The sequence below is a fragment of the Leptonotus elevatus genome, chromosome 10 (assembly GCF_054856555.1).
Source record: "Leptonotus elevatus isolate MCC_2025b chromosome 10, RoL_Lele_1.0, whole genome shotgun sequence".
Lineage (NCBI taxonomy): Eukaryota > Metazoa > Chordata > Actinopteri > Syngnathiformes > Syngnathidae > Leptonotus > Leptonotus elevatus.
Genome location: NC_141248.1, coordinates 16,476,567 through 16,501,001, shown reverse-complemented (window position 1 = coordinate 16,501,001; position 24,435 = coordinate 16,476,567). Strand labels below are relative to the sequence as shown.

General features: G+C 38.8%; 1 protein-coding gene across 1 annotated transcript; it reads right to left on the bottom strand.

The window, feature by feature from the left end:
* LOC147167366 (sodium-coupled neutral amino acid transporter 3-like) lies at positions 1–23,446 on the bottom strand. Its single transcript, XM_086087177.1, has 17 exons — positions 23,235–23,446; positions 16,722–16,884; positions 16,517–16,537; positions 16,297–16,378; positions 16,104–16,219; positions 14,313–14,386; positions 14,099–14,191; positions 13,455–13,536; positions 9,056–9,138; positions 8,297–8,355; positions 7,709–7,879; positions 7,460–7,539; positions 7,271–7,371; positions 5,796–5,920; positions 5,548–5,692; positions 2,594–2,697; positions 1–2,522 (listed from the first exon to the last, which is right to left on the bottom strand). Exons 2-17 carry the CDS (start codon positions 16,823–16,825, stop codon positions 2,418–2,420), a joined length of 1,545 nt encoding a protein of 514 aa, XP_085943303.1. The 5' UTR covers positions 16,826–16,884; positions 23,235–23,446; the 3' UTR covers positions 1–2,417.
* Positions 23,447–24,435: the final 989 nt, after the last annotated feature.

The following is a 24,435-nucleotide window of genomic DNA, read 5'->3' as shown; positions in this document are numbered from 1 at the left end:
TGATGGGAAAAAAAACCATTAACCATTATTTTAATGTCAAACTAAAATCTGCTATGTACACTTTACTACGGCAAATGCAGTATGCCTCACAAATATAAAATGTTTACATTTATACACATCATCAATATAAAGCCAAGTCTCATTCCCCAAAAGCCATTCATAAACTTTACGTGTCATTTCCAAGAACAATCTTTAGGAACAAGAATTGCATGTTTGACATTTTCTTTTCACTGACCTTGCAGCATTAGTGTGTTCAAAAGTTAAAGGCTTTTTTTTCTCTTCTCTTTCTTCCAGACAGCAGGTAGTTAGTTGTCATTTTGGCGTTATCCCTTCAAATAAAGAACTCTCTTGCGCAACACGGGACGGAGCTCAAACACTGCAAATACATTGCAAGGGACGGACAATAATTTCACAATTCATCTGTGAAAAAATCTCAATAGCGTGAATCCAAATGTCAATTTATACATAAATAAACTGTGGCATCTGTTAGAATATAAAATCCTTTTTGGGTACAAGCTGCACATCTTGGGGGAAAAATAGCTCTTTAAAAAAATAGCTCTGAATGAATTTGTTGTATGCTTTTACAATTGAGAATATATAGAATATAGTATATCTTTTTTGAAAACTCTTCAATCCGCACAAAGAGTACATACAAAATTCTGCATGTCGCTAGCGCACTGCTGTGTGTAATGAACAGGTGATCGTCAACATCAGGTGAGTAGAAATACAAAAAAAAAATCAAACAATATTTTGCAAAAGATTCCACTTCATTTGATAAGCAACAGCAGCAACAGAATGATCTTCACAAGAGCTCATTATTTTTCTATTAAACCCACCAGTGGGTTGATTTTCATGCTGCGCTGCCTTTTAGGGAAGTTTCATTGCATTTACAGTTTTATGATTATTATGATCTTAAAATATATCTGAAACCACGGCATCAACGGAAATTCACATTCCCACTTAATGGGACACTTTTGTCATTCGCTTATCTTTTCTTTTGAAAATGTTTTTTTTTTTTTGTTATTTTGCGCTTCTTAGAGACCAACATCTTTCTTTTAGTGGTAATAAACTGGACTTACGTGTGACTATGTTAGAGTCACAGTTAAGAACAACGTAACTCATACCGTCATCAATATATTTTTTTAGATAGTAGTTGAATTCGTCTTTTAGCTGTAAATGACTCAAGAAAGTGACCAAAGGAAGAAGAAAAAAACTCAAACGTTCGTAATTCGTATCACCGTATTCGTATTAGCCATTTAAAAAAATAGTTTTTACATTTTGAAACGTGTTGAACCAGGATCGTGCAACGACAATGTCTTTTTTTTCTTCACGCACGCACGCACGCACGCACGCACGCACGCACGCACGCACGCACGCACGCACGCACGCACATACACATTCTCACCCACATACAAAAAAAAAAGAAAAAAAAAAGAGCAATGATGATGACATTACCGAATGAACAATACTGAGCTCTTTAAAAATATATATATAAAAAAAAAGCCGACAACAATGTCTAACGTTTGTCTGGTTGCTTTTAAATAAAACATTTAAAAAATCGACTATTAAGTGTTGAACTAGTTGATGAGTCGATTTTAGTGTGTGGAAATACAAAATATATATATATATATATATATATATCATTTTGTATATACTGTATGAGGTAACAGGTAGTTGCGTTCAGTCATAGCAAAAGAGTGATGCACAGTTATTAAACATTTGAAAATATAGTCTCAGTTTGACATAAACTGTACTGTAAGATTAATCAAAAACAAAATTATACAATAATGTATCTGCGCAATTAACTCTACTAGCAGTTAAACATTGTCCTTTTGAATTTAAAAAATCACACACAGCAGTTATATAAATACACACTCCTGTTTGAATGCCTTTCCTCCACACTTCTGCACGTGAAAATAGCATATCAGCCTTGCAAATGCATCGGATGTTTGTTTTTACAGTACCAGCTGCCGTTGTTTGTGGGCAACGTGGCTGGATTAGCTCAAAAGTCATCGTTGCATTCGTTCATTTGTGAAATTAAAGAGCATTGTTTTGCTCTTGTACACTCACTGGCCACAATCGAATTAAGATATGCAGCAATGAATTTGCTTTTAAAAAATATAATAAAGCTACAAAAGTAATCATTTACAAGTGTTTGCATCCACTAGGACGTGTTATTTACTATTTTGGTCAATTTTAGTAGGAAAAAATATAAAAACAAAAAGTGTGATGCGGTGCAGTTTTCCATTATCGTCGTCAAATTAGCGATGCCTAAGCATTATCAGGTGTACCTAATCAGGTGGCCAGTGAGTGTATGCGTCTATTATTCAAGCTCTCTCAATACAAATGTAATATGTTGCTTGGCACTTTAAATGTACGAGTTCTTGATCCTCATCCTGAACACGCTCGCGCAGGTTCTAGTGGCCCCCGCCACCATGGCTGTTCCCCGACGTCCAGTCGATTATTATGAAGCTTAGACTCATTATCATGAAGGAGACGCCCAAGGCGGCAAAGCAGGCGGCCTACAATGAAGAGTTACAATTAGCATCGACGCATCGCGTGATTGAAATGGAACGGGACTTAATGGTCTCACCAAGATTTTGGGAACAGAGCTCATGGGTTCACTTTCATTGGGAACGATACGGATGTAGAAGACAGCAGGGAAGATGAAAATAAGGCAAGGAGCAGACGTGGCACCTGGAACCATGAAGCACAGTAAACACAGCTGTTAAATGCACAGTTTTATTTATTACGGTGTTGCAAAGAGGTGCAATATTTCCAATAGAAAAAAAAAACCCGCCTGGAAACCTTTGGGAAGTTTAGCTTGGGCATTTTGGAAATATGCAGTTTGGCACCCTTCACATGCAAATAAATTATAATTTAACTACTGTACAGTACTGACAAGCTCACTTACTTGAACTCATTTGCTCCCCAAAACGTATAAACACATTGTAAATGTTTGAGTTTCCCAAAGACGTATTTATACGTTTTTATTTTATTTATTTTTTTATTTTTTTATGCTAGAGCATACAGAAGGCTTTGATGCAGCCTTTGAACTGCAGAGAACAGGTGAAGCATTGGTAGTAATTACAAAAACGGTGGCAGCAGAGTATAAGAGATCAACCAGGGCCATGTTGCAAACAAGCTGATTTACCCACAGTTCTAAACGCATTTGTGAATAATGAAGAAACTTTGCTATATTCTAATGCTAATTGCTGCAAAACGGAAACAGATAGAAACATAGTTTTTTCCTGATGAAAGAAGATACTCTAATCTTTCTTTTGGTAGGTTCCATGTGGGTTTTTTTTAGCAATAGTACACACTATTCTGTTGGCCTTGCAAAATCAGTCAAAATCCAGTAAAACAGCCGGGAGCGAAGGGGATTGCTTCAGTGAAAATGTCTGGGAGTGAATGAGTTAAAATGTAATGAAACTACCCTATTGAAACTAATGAAAACGACATTTTGTAAACTGCACTTATACAAACACATAGCAATAAATAATTAATACATACAGTGAATGATACATAAAAACAAAATAGTAAATGTTTTTGTCATGAGTAGTCATGCAAAATAACATATCATCAAATCATGGATTTTTTTCCCCCCCCATAGAAATTTTCCAAATCTTTTGGAATTTTGCAACCTTGATGTTGACTATTTTCATACTTTTTCACAAAAAGTTGCAATTTACATCATCAGTACCATGAAATTGAAAAATGTTGCACAAATAAATATACACAAACATAGATGAATGGTTGGATAAGTGTACACACCCCTAATACTATGCTCTATTTGGCTTGACGCTTTTTTGATTTAAGTGCTCTAAATGTGTTGCGAGGACATCAGCTGTGCTCTTCAGCTCACTTCACAGTTCACACAACACGAGTGTTTCCTACACGATCCCTACTGACGACTCGTAGGTGCAAATGTGCGTTACAGGTGATTCCGCTTTACGTTTGTACCCCTCGCATGTTTGTCAAGCTATCGGCCGCTTTGAAAACGTCCTTGGCGGCATGTCGTCGGAAACACTTTCAACTTTCACCTCCAGTCAAAGAAGCGTGACCTCAATTCCGTGGAATAAGCTGCACAGTAATATTTACTCTCTTTGCCCGTACATTTTTTTTTCTTTCTCGCTTTTCTATGTCAACATATAGTGGTCACGTTTTTTTTTAGATTTTTAGGTGGGGGTACTGAACAGGTAGCGGCACGTCAAACATTATGTGTAAACACAGACCATAAATACAGACACAATGAGTAAGTCATAATCCTTTTTTCTGCGTAACTTAAATGCATTTAACTTTAACTTTTATTGACGCTTTCAGAGAGGTATTTACTGTTTTTTTGATGATGCAATTATTTTGGTGCTTGTAGTTTGTGGTGTTGGAGAACTGTAGTGCATCAAACTGAACACTGTTTATAATCCTGGCTAAATAAGGGCACAGTATTCGAAGTCCATCAAAAATGAGCATCTGTATAAAGGCAGAACTGTTGAAACTTCTTTAACTCATTCACTCCCAGCCATTTTCACTGAAGCAACCCCCTTCGCTCCCGGCTGTTTTACTGGATTTTGACAGATTTTGCAAAGCCCACAGAATATTCTGTTCTATTGCTATAAAAACATGAAAGAAAGATTAGAATCTCTTCTTTCATCAGGAAAAAAAAATATTTTTGTATCTGTTTCCGTTTCGCAGCAATTAGCATTAGAATATAGCTAAATGTCACCATTATTCACAAACCTGCTGAAAACACTGGAGAAAAGAGCTTGTTGCAACATGGCCCTGGTTGATCTCTTATACTCTGCTGCCACCTGCTGGGCGTTTTTTTGTAATAACTACAATTGTTTTAAGCGACCTCTTCAGGTCAGAGGCTGCATCAAAGCCTTCTGTATGCTCTAGCATAAAAACACACACACACACACACACACGCCCACACACACAAAACAACAACGTATAAATACGTCCTTGGTACACTGGTTACAAATTCAATTAAATTTTTTAAAGGTTTAATACATTTTTGGGAGCAAATTAGTTAATCTCTAGACAAGAGTAGACTATAAATTGTCTATAGATGTGAATGGTTTCTTGTCTATAGAGAAGGGATGGGCAACTGGCGGCCCACGGATGCCGCATGGCGGCCACAACTATACTTTGAGTGGCCAGTTTCCTTTTTACAAACCCAAAACATTCTCCCCAAAATGTTTTCACAGAAAATAGGGGGGAAATCTATCAAAAATATGTAAAATACCCCAAATATATTTTAAAATTACTGTGGAAAAAATGTGAATATGCAAATCTGTGGGTGCCGAACCGCGTATATACAGGGGGCAACGGTAGTTTTAAGTTGTAATATCACCGTTCACCACTAGATGGCAGACATGGCTAATTTGTGCTTACGTTGTCTCAATAATATTATAATTTGGAGTGAGTTGATTTTTGTAGAAAAAAATGCATTAAATGAGTTGGTTTGCTATTCAGCAGTCGTTTATAGTATATTTATAGTGCTACATTTATAGTAGCACAATATAGCTTTGTAAAATATGTACAAACCGATAATTCCGAAGATGCCCAGAATGTTGGGAGCGAAAATGACCAGCATGTTGATAAGCATGAGCAGAATCACTGCGATGGCGATGTGACGCAGCCAGCTGAACGCTTTGGTGGGGAACAACATCAGCTGGATGGCTCTGCGCACCTGTGTACACACACACACACACACACACACACGCACACACAGGCAGGCAAAATAAAATTTGTGTTGTGTTGTCGTCTCCAAGCATAAGAAAGCGGAAACTTACGGGGAAGAGCACAATGGGGACAGTGAGTGTGACGGCGGTGAGGACGGCCACACGCACACACAGCATCAACGTGTCGTAAGGATCAATGCGGCTGTAAGTGTGAAGCAATTCTGGCTCCACATTGCCTGCAGGAATACATTTAGAAACGTAGACGGTATGTTATTATTTAACAAGCAAGCCAGCGACCCAAAACTGATAAGATACAACAAAAGCCTTTTTTACAAAGATAATAACAGCCAGTTTTGAAGTCATACTGAAAAGTGTTATTCATGTTTTTTCCCCTCACTTCTTCCCGAGTTTCATTTTTTCTATTTAAAAACCTTGCGACGCTGTTAGCGACCCGCCAGGCTTTCCGTTCTGGCTCCCTCTGTTGGTCATTGTTATTTTGCGTGTTCCTCGGTCAGGTGGTGAAAAATACCTTGTGTGTTTTTACATACTTGCCCAATAAATCTGATTCTGATATTCTGGTTGCCTTATTTACAGTTTTTATAAAAAAAAAGTCTACACACCCCTGGTCAAATGCCATGTTTCTGTTTTAAAAAAACAAAGAGACCAAGATAAATCATTGCCTACCAATATTGTGACCTAAGTATAAACTGATTATTTTTATTTAATAAAAAAAAAAAAAATGTTTTTAGAGAGGAGACATTAAAATACACAGTTGAGATTACATAAGTGTTCACACCCTCATAACTGGGATGTGGCTGTGTTCAGAATTAACAAATCAAATTCAACCCCATGTTAAAGGAGATTATTATTATTTATTTTTTTACAATAATATGTTCTATGCAGCCCCACTAGTCTAAATATGGTATTCTGGCTAATATTGCGTGAGTGGAATATGAGTTAAGCAGCAAAATCCATCTCAAGAGGCGGCCATTTTGCCACTTGCTGTTGACTGAAGATGACATCAATGTTGCTAAGGGCTTAGGCAAAAACCAATAAGAGCGCACCTGTTTTCTGAAGCTGAGCTCTGATTGGTTGTTACCTGAGACCTGAGCAACTGTGACAAAATGGCCGCCCCTTGAGCTGGATACAAACGGCTGGGGTTTGCTTCAGAACTCATATTCCCCAAAAAATAATATTAATCATAATGTCACGTTTAGACTAGTGAGGTCACATATAACATATTATTGTCAATAAATGTTTACGGTTGACTTCCACTTTAAATGGAGTCAGCACACAACTGACACCAAATTAGAAAATGATAGATGTTTTAGTAAGCTTTTCATGACATTTATTTTGACAGCTCATACTTGACTTGGTTGTGCAGGTGTACCTAATGATGTGGCCAGTTGATGTAAAATATGTTCCCTCTTTTTGCAGCTTTTATAATATAACATTAGCATGTTTTGCAATTATTACCCTCCTAAATACTGAGTAAGTTTTTTATCCTTATATTGTTGTCATATTCTATAAGGCGCACTGCATACCGTATATGTCCTGTTATGAACCAATGTATGGATAGCACTCACCGTAGAAGGTCAAGTAGCCAAAGAGAGCTGCCAGAAAGTACATTGAGTACATAACAAAGATGGAGATGTTAGACACCTTCTGCATCTTCTTTTTAGTCGGGCTGCACACACGCAAAAAAAAATTGTGCACGTGGTATATTTTGAAGTCAAATGTGATTAAAACTTGCATTTTAGAGAGAAGCAACTCACTCGCGGAGCTCAGTGTAAATGGGGAGGACCTCGGGGTGGCAAACGAAGGCAAAAGCCAAGATGGGGATGGTGTAGGCTGTCTGTGGAAAAGCACACGATACGTTACACCTAAAGGATGTAAACAATGAGTCATAATAATATGAATTGTTCATTTCAAAGATGCTTGATAAAAAGTTCTTCCACAACGAGCGTTCCCTAAACTGTTCCCACAAAGTAAAATTGTCGAAGATATCATGTATGCGGGCTCACCTGTGAGTTGATGGTGAACATGCGCGGCCCGCAAAGGGCGTCGTCCTCGTCGTGCGCCACTGGGTGATCGCCAGCGTGGCTCGACACGTTCAGGCTGAGGTGGGCCGCGGTGTTGTTGAGCGAGTTGAACTCCTCGAAGGGGCACGGAATTTGGAACTTCTTGTAGATGACCTGTAAGGGAGACATGATGGGAGGGCATCGGTCGTGTCCGTGTGTGACGGCCCCCACCCCACACCCACATAGCTGTGCCAGGGCCCAGGGGAGTGTTTTAATAAATATAATAAAAATGTTGATTAAAAATGCATTCAATGAATTGATTTAAATCCACCCAAATCACGTTACACCACCCGCGCCACAACTTAGACCTGTTTTTAGCTGGTCTAAAGTCTAAGTCTACTTTCTGTCACCAAATTGTCAATTATTATCGTTAAAGAAAACGCCTTTGGTCTGCCAAATTCCCAAAAACGGTAAACTAGACTTTGCCCGGCACGAAAATGAAGTTTTTACGCTGAGCGCATATGCGTCTGTCTACAAAAGCAGAGCCCAAAATTTGATAGAGAAGTAGACCTTTCTAATTGGCCAACATACCGCAGTGAGGAAGAACACCATGCAGCTGAGAGAAAATCCGCTGGTGTAGCCAAGGTAACCTGAAAGAAGATAGAAAGGAAGGACTTGTAACGGAGGCTCTTAACTCTACATTCTCTACAAAAATAAATACAGACAACAAAAAGGGACCTATAAGCAAACGTACAAACAAGGCACTTCCTGTTAGTGCTCTTATTTTGAAACCTGCTGACGGATGTGTCTTACCGAAATAACTAGAACCCTGTGGAAGCCCACCAGGAATTGTCCCACCCCTCCCGATGGCCCAGGCCTGGATGTGGTCATAGTTGACATTATTTCTAATTTGCTAGTTGTTGTTTTCATAACCGTTTAGTTGGACCAAAACTCACTAATCACTTGACTTTAAAGCTACTGACCATCAATATGTTGGCTTTTTTTTTTAAGACCAAACGAACCAGCCAAAGCATCCACCTATTTCTGACTTTACCAATCACAGAGCAAATCACAATTTATTCTAATTTATATTCTCATTTACAGACAATTTAGAGTCTTCAACAAACCTAACATGCATGTTTTGGAAATGCGGTGTCAGTTTTGACCCACAACATGAAGGAGGACTCAACAACTTCAAGCATACAGTACTGTACTGTATTTGCAAAATCGTTATGAAAAAGGGCAAAACTAGTGATGCATAACAATCTATGAATTCAATACTCTTGACTTTGTAAGCATGTGAAAGCAGATTTGAACTCTGGAGTCAAACAGCATCGAGTGTCCTCTCACCCAGCTGCTTCATCAGGGCCAGGGGCAGGATGACACTGGCGGAGACCATGATGACCAGATAGTTGCCATTCAAGTACCAAAGACTGTTAAGGACAGGAAAAAAAAAAGAGAATTCATTATTTAGACTTTAATATTCTTTAATGTACAATGTACACTTCGAGCTAAAGTTGTGCAGTGTTTGCTTATGCACTCCCACTGAAATAGAATCCCACATGACTGAGGATTTACTATGAGAGCGCACGCAGCTGCACAGAAGGAAGGGCGAGCTCAACCCAACGCACCGATGTGACGTCTGCAAGCCACGTAGAAAACAAAACATGCACGACTGGAATTGCATATCCAATAATGGCATTGCCTCGCTTTCAATCATCTGTTGCTGACTCATCATCTGCTAAATGTGAACGCCGCATGTACGCCAACCCCCCCCCCCCCACCCAACAAGATGTCCATTGATGACATTCATGAAACATAACAGCTGCAGGGTATACAGTATGTACAGTATATTTCCAATTCCTGGTTGACTTCCAAGTTCTAATTTCAAGTTCCAAGTTCTAATTTCAACCACAGGAAATAATGTACATGTGAACATTGTGTTATTATAACTTACACTACCATAAAGTTTTTTTATTAGGGATGGGCAAACACCGATGCCAGGCCTTATTTCAATTTAGCAGTGCTCACGACGGCAGATGACACTGTGGCCATTTTACAATCAGGAACTAGAAATTAATCATCAGAAGAATAAATTGACAGCAATTTCGTGCAATTTTCAGGAAAAATGCTATATTGAGATATAATAATAATAATTATTATTATTATTACTATTATTATTATATATCTTAATGTAGCATTTTTATATAGATAGATGATATTAGGTATAATAATAATAATAATTATTATTATATATTATAATTATTATATATCTTAATATAGCATTTTTCCTGGAAAATTGCTGTCAATTTTCAATTTTTCTGTTTGATAAAAATTATTATTATTATTATTATTATTATTATTATTAGAGTACTCGCTGGTATCAGTCTGAAAAAAAGTGGTATTGAACATCTCTAGTTTTTATTTTTGCTGAACTCCAAATTGTACCACTTCAGAGGTGTTTGACTTTTAAACCTCGGATGATTTTTGTCTGTGATGGCTGACCTACACTTTCATTGGATGGACCTCCAGTATTTTTTCAATGTTTTGACAGGCCTCCACAACAGTTTACAGTCAACAGTGCGCGGCTTGTCATCGGTCTTCCAGTCAAGCGGCCAACGATGTGCTTAATGGTGCGGTGGGAAAATGATTCCTCACCTGGCCTGCCAAGGAAAATGTATATCATTTCGAGGGGGCAATGATGGTAAAGTGCAAACATCCATCGTTGGCGTCCGCGTAGCAGGACGGCGCTCCTGGAGTGTGTTTCTTTGTGTGCGTGTGGCTTGTAAGTTCAACAATGGCAAGTTATGTCATCTTTAGCAACCTCACAGACACAGTCATCAGGTTATACATGTTCTTTATTTTAATTGCTTCCTTAAAATTGTTGCCTCTCATTAACTGTTTTTTTTTAAATAGGTTTTGGATAAGAGTAAAAATACTTTCCTAAAGTGCATTTATTAATAGCGCCTTGCTTCTTTTGATGTTAAACTTAGGGATGTTCTACATGACTTGTTTTTCCAGACTGACACCAGCATATGTTCTCAACTACTGAGTAGTCACCGATTCCGAAACCAAGTACCAATATCACTAGTACTTTTGATACATTAAATTTCCACCAAAAAACACCCAATGACAGGTCATTTTACAGAAAGACCTATATATCCCATCCCAATATAGCAATTTCCCTTAAAATTGCATTCAATTATGTTTTCATTTAAATTTATGTCAATCTTCTATTATTTTTTTCCATTTGTTCAAAACACACAACAAAATGAATTTAAACAAACAAACAAATAAATAAATTCTTAATGGGCATCTGTCAGACATGTGTGCCTTTTGTTCCTGATCCTAAAATGAGTGACCAACATGAGTACTGATACCTTGAAACAAGGCCTGGTATCGGCCCGATATCGATAGACGGTATCAGTACTTGCCCATCACTAGCTAAATTGCTAAAGTAACTAAATAGGGTTAATCAAGGTTTAAAAACATGAGATGATGAGATGAGATGAGAACAGTTGGATCCTGATAATTAATTTCTTGTTAGAAAAATTTGGCTTCCATTGTAGTTCATTTGAGTAGCTTAACAAAAGGTAAAAAAAATAAAAAATAGTCCTTGGAGGATATTTCTATTTCCAGTTCAGTCATTATGCCTCGTTTGAATAATCAGAAAATTTAATTACAAAGCACTTGTCAATGAAACAATTGAGATAGCAGTTGTTTTTTTGTTTTTGTATTTTTACCAGTATTTAGATGGGGACATGAATGTAACGTCCACCTGTCTTCTTAAATTGAAAACAAGCTAATGCATGCGTGCCTATCTTTTTGTATTTTGTCAAAGTAGCTCTTCTATTGAACAAGAACCCTGTTAAGTGTTATTTATGACATTTCACTTTTTAAACGTACATTTACGTAACCAGCTAAAATGTGACCCTTTGTTTGCTTCAGGGCCAGAAGAGTCAAGTGCGAGTTTCAAGTTCAATTTCTCCTTGTGTGGCCAATCACATAAAAAATCCACTTCAGTTTGACCTCTTATAGCATGTTCGCATCTTGTACCGCTATATATACATTTATATCATAGTATTTTAATTACTTCTTAAGTGGGAGGCGACATTTGGTTCGTCAGCCGCAAGTCATCCCCCCCCATCTATTTTAAGAAGCGTGGGCTGTAAATAAAAAACACGACTCCCTGCCTCTCATTCCACGCTGACTAGTTGATGGCATGGATTGGAGCGGCGGGAGGCACGCCGGGCGGACATGAAACTTCGATAGGGGGCCGGCGCCGAGGAGACCCGCCCTCACACTCGGAATGAAGACCTCGTGTCACACCATCTGCTGCTGTCACTTGTTTGTTTGTATCGGCTGAAAAGTCATTCAACGCGACTATGTATTTTATAGCAAACCCTACAGTGGAAACAATTGAAAGCTTAAAATGTATAGGAAATACTGTATGAATGTGCCTTTAAGAGGCGGCGATCAGTGGAGTGGGGTGTGATGTCTGAAAGTCGTGAATGTCTAGGCGTGAGCTGTGGCCAACAGCAGCTCCCCACTGTGGGTGTGCTCAATGTGTTTATATGTTTCACTATCCTTTCCAAGTTCAATAAACACCCGAAAAATGCATATGAGACTGTGGCTCTCCTTTCCCACATGAGGGCATCACTAAGTATACTGTTAAAATGCATTAAAAAAATGAAGTGGGGCCACTGTAGGTGCAATGCTATCTAGAAGGGGAACACTGTATATTCTATTCCTCCACTGATGAAAAAATCAACTCGAGGGGGAGTTCACAATTAAAAAAAAAAAACTGTCACTGCCACCATCTTGTGCCTCTAATCTGATAAACAAGCGGAAAAAGAAGCAATCGGTCTATTATTTGGGGGTACCGCCTCACAAAATGTAAAACTTCAAATGAATAACATTTAGAATAACAGTAATACTTGGTTATGAATAAGTTAACATAAGTCAGTAATCATATTTTGCTTCCTGTAATTGTAACTGCCAGGTGTCCCAACACTTTTGACTGTCCATTACGTCCACATTTCTCATTCTGTGGTACTGACGCTTTAAAGGGGAAGTCAACCTTAAATATTTCTTGACAATAATATGTTATATGTGACCTCACTAGTCTAAACATGACATTCTGATTAATTAACAATATTATTATGACTTATGCAGCAAATCCCAGCCGTTTTTATCCATCTTAGGGGGCGGCCATTTTGCCGCTTGCTGTCGACTGAAGATGAAATCACAGTTGCTCAGGGCTCAGACATTGACCAATTACAGCTCACCTGTTTTCTGAAGCTGAGCTGTGATTGGTTGTTACTTGAGACCTGAGCAACTGTGATGTCATTTGCACTCAACAGAAAGTGTCAAAATGGCCGCCTTCTGATCCTGAACAAAACTGCTGGATTTGACTGCTTAACTCATATTTCACAAACGCAATATTTACCATAATACCGTATTTAGACAAGTGGTGCTGCATAGAACATATTATTGTCAATATTGATTTTAAGGGGGGGGGGGGGGCTTCTGTTTGTTTTTATACAATATGAGGCGGTAGAAATCCTGTGCGTCATTACCCTGACTGAAGGTTGACGTTGCGTCCACACTAAATCAGCTGACAGCTATCCAGACAAGCCCCCCAATTGCTCGTTCAATTACAAGCGTCCATTCTCATCACACCCCTCCAATGCCAGCTGCTAAGCCCTTGTGAAGTCACGAGTGTGGTGCTATTAATGCCGTTACTCACTCTGCGCTGGGGTCAGCCTTCAAGAACGCTTGGATGACCAGCGGTAACTCGGATTTCACAATGTACAGGTAGCTGGACATGGCTGCAACAGAGTGGAAATATAGAAGCATGAGTTGGCCTCACGGTAATAACTGGCACACTGTTAATGTGAAACCCGTCACGGTAGACATGAGGGTCAATGATGCTACTGCATCATTCCAAGGGTGTTTGAAACATCAAGAGGAATTTAAGGGAAGCTAAGAATGAGAAATATTTATGGCCGATTTGTTATTACTTTCCTAAAATAATGGCCCATGTTGTTTTCATTTCTGATAACACAAAAAACTGAATTCAGGTACCCAATATTGAACTTATTTTTTCAGAATGTCTTTTTCTTTTCTTTTTCGGAAAATATGACATACATCAATATTTTAGGAGCAACAAAATTCAGATCATGCCATTTAACTCAATTGCTGCCAGCCCAGTGAAAAGGGATTTTTGACGTCTATAGCCGTCAATGGCACTGAATGAGTGAAAAAGTCCTCGGTTTTAAAGTGCTCAAAAGATGCAAGTGAAAACATCATTGATATATAATATGTTCATGAGTTGATAAATTCACAGTAAGTCTAAAGCTACTCCTAGTCTGACATGATTCACTCACTCACCTCCAATGTTCTGTAGAGTGATTGCAATGCCGGCCGCCATTTTTCCAGGAATGCCAAAGGCTCTTAAGCCCAGCTGTTCATAAGCACGAATTCCTGAAACCACAAAATGTTTATATAAACATCCTATAAACTGCTCTCCACAGGTAAGAGGGATGAACATTTGAATATTGGATGATGTAGACAGTTTCTTTACAACAGGCTAACAGTTTCTTACCCACAATGCCGGAGGATTTGAGCAGCAGGTGAATGGAATAAGATGACAGGGCAGCCACGGCGGTCAGAAGAAACCTGCAACATGATTCAATTCAGTTTTATAATCTGTCCTTGTCTGGTCAAATTATTTGTGCACTGGTTGGAAGGCACATTCACATTCTATGGACGGTGACCAACTACTTTTGTCTAGCGTTAGTAGTTTTTCCATGTCCTGTTAGAAAAGTGTTACCAGTTTTGGAATGTTTCGACTTGCTTCTTGCATTGTATCTTACTACGATTCTCAGTTAGTATTGACCATCTTTTGTTGAATAACAAATGTGGATCATCTGTGACTGTTGTCATGCATTTGAGTCCATTTGTTTGTTTGAGTAAAGCGGTAGACTGCTGCGTTAGCTTCTAATGCTAGCCGCTAGCTTGCTAGATGCCACTGCCATATTTTCGTCGCTTGTAATCAAAGAGTTTAACATTTTGTGCATTTGCCTTATGGTTGACCATTTTTTTGTTATATTAGGGACCTGATTTATTATTGGGTTGGTGGTTAGCTATTAAATTGTCTATTTTTGCAGTCTGGTGGGAGCTCCTGTTCTGGATGAAGTCCCAAAATCTCTAGAAGTCTCCAATAACACCACAAAAAGTGTTTGTCTTTTTTTAACTAATCGCTCGGGGAGTCGGAAATTGTAGCCTAGGTAAGTTGGCAACACTGAGAAGCTACTTAGCCTACTCCATCTTGTGCTCATTGGTGTGGTAATAGAAACCACAATCCGCAGCCTACTGTTCATACTTTATGTATCGTGATTCTTTTTTTAAATACCAGAAACTTTTACCAAGTCACCTGGAGGCTCAGGAAGGAATTACTCCAAATAGAGGCTCACTAAACCAGAGAGCCACATTTGGGTATGATAGCTGGCATATCAAAAGAGATCATGTCCCATAATAAACCCACCTATATATACAATATACTCCCTTACAGACTCCAGAAAGGCCACAGCCCAAAATAGTCCAACCTGCAGCCCTAATGTGGGATCTGGATTTGCTCATTTATGTCCTCTTGCTACGTGCAGAGCACAAATGTCAGACATGGCCTTGGTAGCCGCCGGTCATTTAGTCTGCCTGCCTGTTTGTTTGAAGTGGCAGGATTGGGATAAATAAAGACTTTAATGTCTGTCTCAGCTAGATCAGCTACCTTCATGCACTGAAACTAAATACCTTGACACTGCTGCAAGCTTTCCTAACCTCTGTTTGGGTGTATAATAATCAACCTGTTTGGAATCATTACTACCTCAATGTTTGGCCTCAAACTTAGATTCCACGCCTCACCTGAGACAAGCCGATGGGATAAAACTAAGTTCTATATTCCCTGAGAGTATTTGTTGTGTTCATTTCTTGTATTGAACCTCCATTAGATGATGCAGGTGTAAACGAAAAGATAAAAAAAAGTGTACAGTAGGTAATATGCGCGTAGCAAAAACAATTGTCCATTGAGAAAGCACATTATCACGAAATATTTAAATGCTGGAGCTTTGTCAGGGATTCCATCTCACCCACCCAGAGTGGACCCCAGGGCTTGGGAAAGGGGATGGATGTGGGTGCACCCTCTGACCAAATAGGAATGTCGAACAGTGGGTTCACTCGCTTGTTTATTATGAGAAATGGCATTTCCATCATTGTGTGGGACTCTATCCGCTTTAAACGCTATTGAATAGCAAAGCTCCTGTTGTACTGCAACTGTAATCTTAGGTTTCCCAGGCTTTAAAAAAAAAAAAAGAACTCAGTATCAATTGGTACTACTCACAAGAAGAGGAGTATGCCCGTGTTGGCCATGGCATAAGCCAGTCCCAGAATTCCACTTCCCATAATGGCATTACCCAGGTTGAAGACGGACATACCAAAGGAGGTTTTGCCTTCAAACTGATACAACAAACACAAAACAAATACATAACAATAACAAATAAAGAAACTAGTAGTGGTGACTTGTGTTTTCTTACATCTGTGAATCGGACTGGTTTCTTTCCATCTGCACTGGGCAAAAATTCCTCATTCTCCAGCCCTCCATCGGGGTCATCAAACCTAATATCAAACATGTATGGCACTTAGTTCAAGTGAACGTTAAACACTTTTTTTCCATTGTTAATATAGTTCAAATATATGATTCATTAAAGTCAATAATAGCAAATTAAGTTGGAATTGATTTGAAACCTGTCATACCTGACTGTTTGAGTGCCATTTCTGTGCAAGGATCCACCCATTGAGGCAATAAAATAAACATGCAATAATAAAAACAAAAAGCAAACAGGCATTTAGTCGACACTCGCCCGACCAGCTACGAAGCTCATTAGCAATGACAAATTCAAGGTGCAAATACACACAGGACTGCCCTGGGACATGCTTGCGGAGTACAGGAAACACTCACTGATCATCCTCGAGCGACGTCTTCATCGACACGTCCACGTCGTCGCCGAGGGTGTGGCTTTTCCCGTTTGATAAGATGTTCATCTCCGAGTGGGCTTGCTCCATCGTGAAAGGTGTCGCGGATGCTTTTTGGAATCGTTTGCTGTCAGCAGAATTCAGTGTCTCTAATGGAGAAGGAACACGTTAAACATGACTTAATAATGATACAATACGTAAATATGAACTGAAAGTCGGTGATCAATAGCCCCCTTCAAAAAGGTTTGTAAGTGTTTAATTGCCACAAGATGGTGGTAAAGCACTAATGTCTAAATGAAACTCCTCAACTCACTTCAATATACTTCCTAGATGCCGCTAAATAATTACTATAAGATATATTCTTATGCTACAAAAATACATCTTGTAACTCGGTAACATGACCAGATTCGAGTCAAGGTTGCTACAGTAGCGCGTGTAATAGTTAGCATTCTGCACTCTGAATCCAGCCATCTGAGTTCATATCAAGATGGAAAGAATATATCTTATAAAACTTTTATTTATTTTTACAATATTTTGGCCAGAGCACAGAGAGGTTTTCCAAAATAAATGTGCTAATTTGCTAAAGCTGAACCCTGAATATGAAGAGTGCACTATATTTTGTTGTGTGAATGGCAACAGGTGGATACACTGGTGAATTGTTCTGTCATCTAGTAGAAGAACATTTCATTGTTCTGGCTATCAATACATGTCAAGAAATTCTTACGCACCTGCTCATGATTCCCAACACATTTGGGAATTACTGCTATATGCTGTAGCTGTACCAGGTGAACCAGCCAAGAAACCTCTCATGATGTGTTAGCACGAGCATGTTAATGCTAATGAGGCGTTCTGTTAGCATGCTAGCATGTACAATTGTTGGCTTGGCGTGTTTAATTTCATTTTAAGACAGGCATGTTCAACACTAAAAAGTAATGTCAACTTCACAAAATAGGGAATATTGGTGTTTTTCTTTACTGCAAATAAACACACATTGTTGGCCTAACACCATAATTGCTACCGCATCACACTAAGAACTGTGTCAAACAGTTGGTATTGGTTTTATTATTTGTTTCTGCAGTAGGACACGACCGATTAATTGGCCGCCGGTTATAATCAACCTATTATTGCCCTTCAAACATCCATTATTTTCCCCTTAACGTTATCATCTAATAAAACCGAAGTTTCTGACGCTGTAAATGTACCTTGAACGCACCATTTTGTTTGTGTAGCATTAGCAACTACCAAGTGTGTAGCGTATGTTATTCTGGTTATTCTGTTGTCCCTAAGCGTCCTTTCAGCTGTTTAATTACACCCAGTTGGAGTTTACTGGAAAACTAAACACACAACACTAAGAATGACATCCAATGTATATTTAAATACAAAGCATTCTTCGTTTTAAAAACATTGCTAGCCTAGCGCTAATGCTAAAAGCAAAGGGAGGATCCCATTCAAATGCTAACAGGAAGTTAGCATCGACTTCGGAGTGTTTTTCCTTCAAATAACAAATATTCACACACAAATGCTGTGGGAACACATAACCACAGGTAAGATAAACACTATGCAAAGGCACAGATTCTTACCAATGTGTGAAAAATAAGTTATTTTAATAGAATACAATCGCAACGTTCTTCTGTAATCACTTTAAGTGTGTACACCATGGATGCATTAAATTAATTGTATTCATTAAATATGTATTTTTAAATAATTGGCAGGTTAATCGGCAATCTGTATTTTTTCTACCAAAAATCGGTATCGGCCTCAAAAAATGCATATCAGTCTCTGCAGTGTATCTTATTGTACAAGCGTATAAAGACAAAAAAATTATGAGGAAACTTTTGTTTAGAAGGCAAAATATTTCCTCTTGTTTGGTTTCTATCAGTTCCTCTGTTGACACAACGTCAACACCTCTCACGTCGTCGTCTCCGGGTACCGTAAGTCGGATAACACAAACGTGTCCTCTACCCAGAATATCGCAGGTCGGGCAGGTAAACAAATCACGTCATCAAAGGTCAAGGCTTGTTTGAGTTTTGAGGTGCTTGCGCTTGTGTTTTGCTTACTGTGTGTCACAAGCCAGCGGATTCTCAGAGGCAGCACTTGTTTCACACAATGGAACAACAGTTTAACAATAAAACAACCCGAAACAGCAGCTCTCAAATTACTGGCAACACAGCATGGTAAAGTATTCTTATTGTGTGTGTGAAAAAAAGCTAACATCACTTTTACATTAACCTAATTGGGACATGCAATGGAACCATAAGCTGTCGATAGAGTCCTCAATAAGGACCGGTTACAGCTGGAAAAGGCCATATTGACCCAGAAACAGCAGCTTCAAAGACAAAAATAATCAGCCCGATCTCCACGTTCTCTGATGTCTCTAAAAGATGATCCTGAGTGATAATCCTTGTGTGTGTGTGTGGTTTTTCTTTTTCTTTTTCTTTTTTACATTTGTCCTCCCCCAACCTGCTCGGAAAACGAAGACATTCATAAATATTAAACCGGATCAATATTCAGGATGGAAAATCTTTGCGCCCGGTCAACATCAAGTTGGGCAGAGTCACGCTCCATGATTGTGATATGGAACGTAACATAGCCAATTAGGAAGCGACCAGCAGCTGGTTTTGGCTTCAGGCATGCTTACAACCAAATAAATAACAACACTATTATATAAGCGTAACTTGTTTGACTTTAGGCTTTTGAAGTTAATCATTACTGTAGTATATCAAAACCATTGTGGAAAGAAAATAAGCAAATTTACTCAAGACAGCCCTACCACCTTAGGTATACAAAATTCTACTTCAAGTGTAACATGCATACTGTAATTGTCTTTTTTTTTTTTTACTGTGACGTCAACAATAAATACTAATTATTTTAGTTAACACATTTCTAACTGATATTATATTATTACATTTTAGAGTTTGTAGACCGACCCTGAGCCGCCAGAACACAGAAATGTTATGATTTTCATTTGGTTTTAAGGAATTCTGTCATGCTGGAAGAAGTATGGGTTAAAGGAACACAATTTTAAAAATACAATTTGAATTTGAACTCGGTGTTATTTGAAACGTGAACATCTTGCTTGTGAATTTTTGAAACGTTTGAACAGGTGATTTTAAAACGCGCAAGCAAATGCATATAGAAACGGGAGCTGTTCAAGATTGCTCAACATTTTCCGTTGTGTCAGTTGGACAAGTGTTTAGAGGGGAGGAGGCGCATGTGGCCGCGGCGGAGCAGGAACAGGCACGAGATTCAACCCAGAGCGCCTTGGCAGCGTCAGCCTTCTGAGTCCACAGGAGCACAACACATGCGCTCCTGTCAAGGCGGCCACCACTTGATGCACACACGTTGCTGCTCCGCGGCCAGCAGTTCATTTTAGGACAGCACAATAGCTAGAAACTCAAGAGCCGCTTCATTAGATACACCTGCCATTGTAGATTGCAATGGTGGATTAATTTTGTTCCGTGACAACACTCGTAACTCAAAACACTCATATCTCAAGTCTTCTTTGCAGACATTAATCACAAGTGTTCAGCTGCCGGTTGGCATTTTTCTAAGAAAGCATTCGGTAACCAGCAGTTGACGAACATTTCAAGCTTCTACTACACTTGAGTTCGTTTTAGTGGTTTACTGTATTTACTGTCATCATGATGTTGTTAATTTCTTATTAAGCACATGTATTTGTATTCCGACACAATATTGGCTAAGCGTCGGGAAATGTTACTGGTGCTCTTGTTGCTAGCTACTCTGTCAACAGCTCAGCCTTTGGCTAACGGATGCTATAGCTAGCATATGCTTTTATGGTATATCAAAGTCAGTTGGAACTGCGTTTACAAATGGGGGAGGAGTTTGCTACAAATGCTCCTCAAAATGACTACGTTGCTCCTCAAATGAGGTCATTGATAAGCAAAACTGCTTTCAAAAAAAGTTATTCCAAGTTATATTTTCCGTATACTGTAACAAGAAAGGTGCCTGATGAAATTTCCATTTGTACATTGCAAACACAGTATTGTTTTTTTTTGTGTGGAAATCTTGGAAACTTTTGACCCGAGGAATGGTATGTGCTTACAAATATGTTGCCAAGGTCACCTTGCCTCACCTGCATGAGAAAAGACTGTGAGAGCCAAAAGGGGGTTTGGTGTTACGAGATATGCACCAGCGCCAAGCCAGGCAGTTTGGCAGTTCATTTTATTGTCAAATTTTGAAACTTTTAAAATGTTCATTAATTAAATTAATTATTACTATATTTCACATTAAAAAAGGAAAGTATGTCTTTATAATTTCCAAAACAGATTCTACCATGCCTTTAATCAAATACAATTTTTTGATTATCCCCCCATAACCGATCAATGAAATGTCGTCAAATCCTTAACTACAATCAGTAAGACAAACAAATATACACTAAAGTGACAAAATACCAAATTGTACATTTCCACTTTGTCCTTGTTCCACATTAAAAACAAAATAGAATAAGCAAATATTGTAATATACAAAGTCCATTTTCAGTAGCCTCTTCCCCAAAGAGTTTAGTGAACGTGGGTCCACCGTCATCAGGTACACAGGTTTAGTGTACTTTCTGCCATATAACGGAAGAGCATTTAATTGTTCTGCCTGTCACTTGCATAAACAGGTGAACAGAGAAACACTAATCGTAAATGAATAATCATTTTCAGACCAGTTACGTGAAATTGCATTTTCATCGCACCCACTGATGATCTGTACTATCCATACTGTACAGCACAGCTGGCTGCCTCCCGCATGGAGAAAACACCTGAGCAACGGCTGCTTGAACTGGCGCACACATGCGGAGGTCGCTGACCGCGGCCGGGCTTATCTGCCCACTGTGACGAACCCAGCAGGAAAAATCCATACAGCGTGTTGTCGCTGTTTAGATTGGAGGCCAAAGTCAAAAACGATGCACCCACTTGACTCAAAATGGGGTCCAACCGATATGGATTTTTTTGGGGAGAGGACGACGCCATGTGTGATATTTGGCAGAATAAAATTCCTATAACCGATGTGTATGATATGAAATACAGGTCGAACATTTGTCCTTTAGTAGGCTATTTGTTTACTTTTACAACACACAGAAAAAAAATCAAAAATGGTCCAATTTGTTTTTCTTCCAGTATGCTGTAATGTGCTTATGTGTCAACAAAAAAAAATAATAATAATTTTTAAAAAGGCAAAAAATGACCCCCAAAAATCTTTTTTTAATTTTATTTAAAAAGGCTATTTTTCCAGATTTTAAAATTCAATTAATCTGGTTGATACTCAAAAATAGCTGAAGTTCTCTTTTTTGATTCTTCAAAAATCCAGTGTTGACCATTTACACTCATTGGATATTTATCAGGGACACCTGAAAAAAAAACCCTGAGTAGGTGACATCTTAACAGGTGTTTTAAAATGTGTGTGTGTGGGGGGAGGGGGGGGGTCACCATGTGTGCTTACGCCTCCATACTCTTCTTATACGTAACACTTGCAGAAAATTCACCATAGCGAGCACGTGCAGCTCAAATCTGATTTCATGTTGGGCTTCTTCAGACAGCAAACTCAAAGAGACAGAATCAACTTCACATCCACATAAATGCGGCCAAGCAGAGAACTCCATTATGCCTAAATTGCTTCGAGACACAGAAGCTGCTGAATTTTTGATACAGATCTTGGATTGGATTTCATTATCTTGCAGTGGTGCACAAAAGGGGCGGGGAGTGGGGATAAATGGCGGCATCCATAGCACTCACCCCCAAGTCGACATGAAAATTTCAATGGCAGCATAATGTTATATAATGATATATGATATCTTATATATCTTATATTTATTAACGTTGAAGGAAGCCAGAGGGAGAACAGGCAAAGTTAATACAGAAAGTCTGAAGAGATTCGAACCCAGAACCTCACACTGTGAGGCACGTGCCAACCACTAATCTATAATTAGCAGGCTAAATTAGATTAATATTTGAATAACGTTAACCAGAAGATCTGTTTTGTTGCTGATTTGTTGACTTGTTGCTGCTATTTCTTGAACAGGATTTTGATGCCGCCTGCCAAACAGACTGAAATAAACGAAAGCTAATTACATGAGCATCTGACTTTATATTTCTGTAACCATATGAAACAAAAGATGGAGCACAATCTGTCAGTGAGCCACATGGTCGTGACATGTGGACTTGGCGCTCACGGAAGAGGGTCTACAAACACGCTGTTTTTATTATTATTGAATATTATTATTATTGATTAAGACCCCTCTATAAAGACAAATCAAAACCACGTCTCTCACTTTATGTGCCGATAGATGGTCCTCAAACCGTCCGCCTCTTTAAAAATGTCCTATCTTCTCTGAGTTTTTAATTCATCTGCAAGTGCCTTCAACCGGATCAATCCAGTGCGGCGCACGCATGGGCAGTACAAACACAATGAAACATAATAAGAATAAGAATAATATATTTACGTATAAAATAAGAGAAAAAAAGAAAAGAAAAAAACTAAAGGAAACATGACTTACCAAAAAGGGTTCTGGTCGGGAAATTGTCAGGATTAATCCCTCAGGCGCGTGATGAAGAGAATGGTCGTCCCTCTTGGTGTCTTATATTAAAATTTGTTTGGGAGTTTTACGCACAATCAGAGGGTTCGCTCGCCTTCGGTAGCAGCGAGCAATGCTTGTGAAGAAATGGTCGGCATTGTGAAGCACATTGCAGCCCAAACTGTGGGGGTTGGAGAAGGTCCGCCTCCTCTGGTCGCACTCTCCAAACCCCCCCCCCCCCCCCCAATGCAACCCACCCACTCACTCACACTCATCTTGCAGCTCAAGTGGAAAACCATTTACGCACGGAGAAGCCCGTGCGTAAATCACGACGCTCGTGTTTTTGCTCAGCGTCACGGTAAAACTCGCCATTCCTAAAAGACATCTTCGTCATCCGAGCCTCGTTGTGTGTATGTAAATCGTGTAAGTAGGTGCAGGAAGTTAAGTGTTAAGCGGTAAATTTCCGGCTCACGTCCGCTTGCAATCACTGGCAAACAATAAGCGGTCACTTCCGTTACAAGAGGTGAAAAGGGTAGCAAAAAAAGAATAGGAGACTTGGCCATTTTATTAGGTACACCTGCACATTGTAATCCGAGCCACTCCAAGAGCTGCACTTGTTTATGGCAGTGTTTTACAACATATATCGAGAAACATTGAAAGGAAAAGTTCATTAAGCTCTAGGGGAAATACTTTAAAGGAGAAACAATTTAAATATCTACCGACACACCTGATATAATATATTTTTCAACATGAAACACATTTAATTATGTTTCCTTAGGACAGGTAGATTTATATACTGCTTTTTTAGAGTAACGTTTGAAATTTACAGAAGTGAATTTATACAGCCAAGACAAACATATTTGGAGGATTGAGACATGAAATAATAGTTGCACTGGATTTTTTTAATGGGAGGGGGCTAATAAAAGAAATGAGTCAATATGACTTCATGTGTCACTAAAATGGTATGATACCACTTTTTAGAATCAATAAGCACAACTGCAGATATTTCAACAGCAGGATTTTGTTGACATTACAATGGACACGCTAGAGGAAAGAATAGCATTTCAAATTCAAATGTATATTTATTTTTGCTCATAACCAAGATAGGCCTTTGGATATGTAAATTTCACAGGCTCATTGCACTTATTCAAGTATTTTACGCCATTTGCACACTAGGTTATGA

Coding starts and splice junctions, on each gene's coding strand:
- LOC147167366 (XM_086087177.1), bottom strand. CDS start 16,825: ATGGAGCAAGCCCACTCGGAGATGAACATCTTATCAAACGGGAAAAGC. Junction 14,192..14,312: donor CAAATCCTCCGGCATTGTGG/GTAAGAAACTGT, acceptor TTGTGGTTTCAG/GAATTCGTGCTTATGAACAG. Junction 8,356..9,055: donor GGCCCTGATGAAGCAGCTGG/GTGAGAGGACAC, acceptor ATCTTCTTTCAG/GTTACCTTGGCTACACCAGC.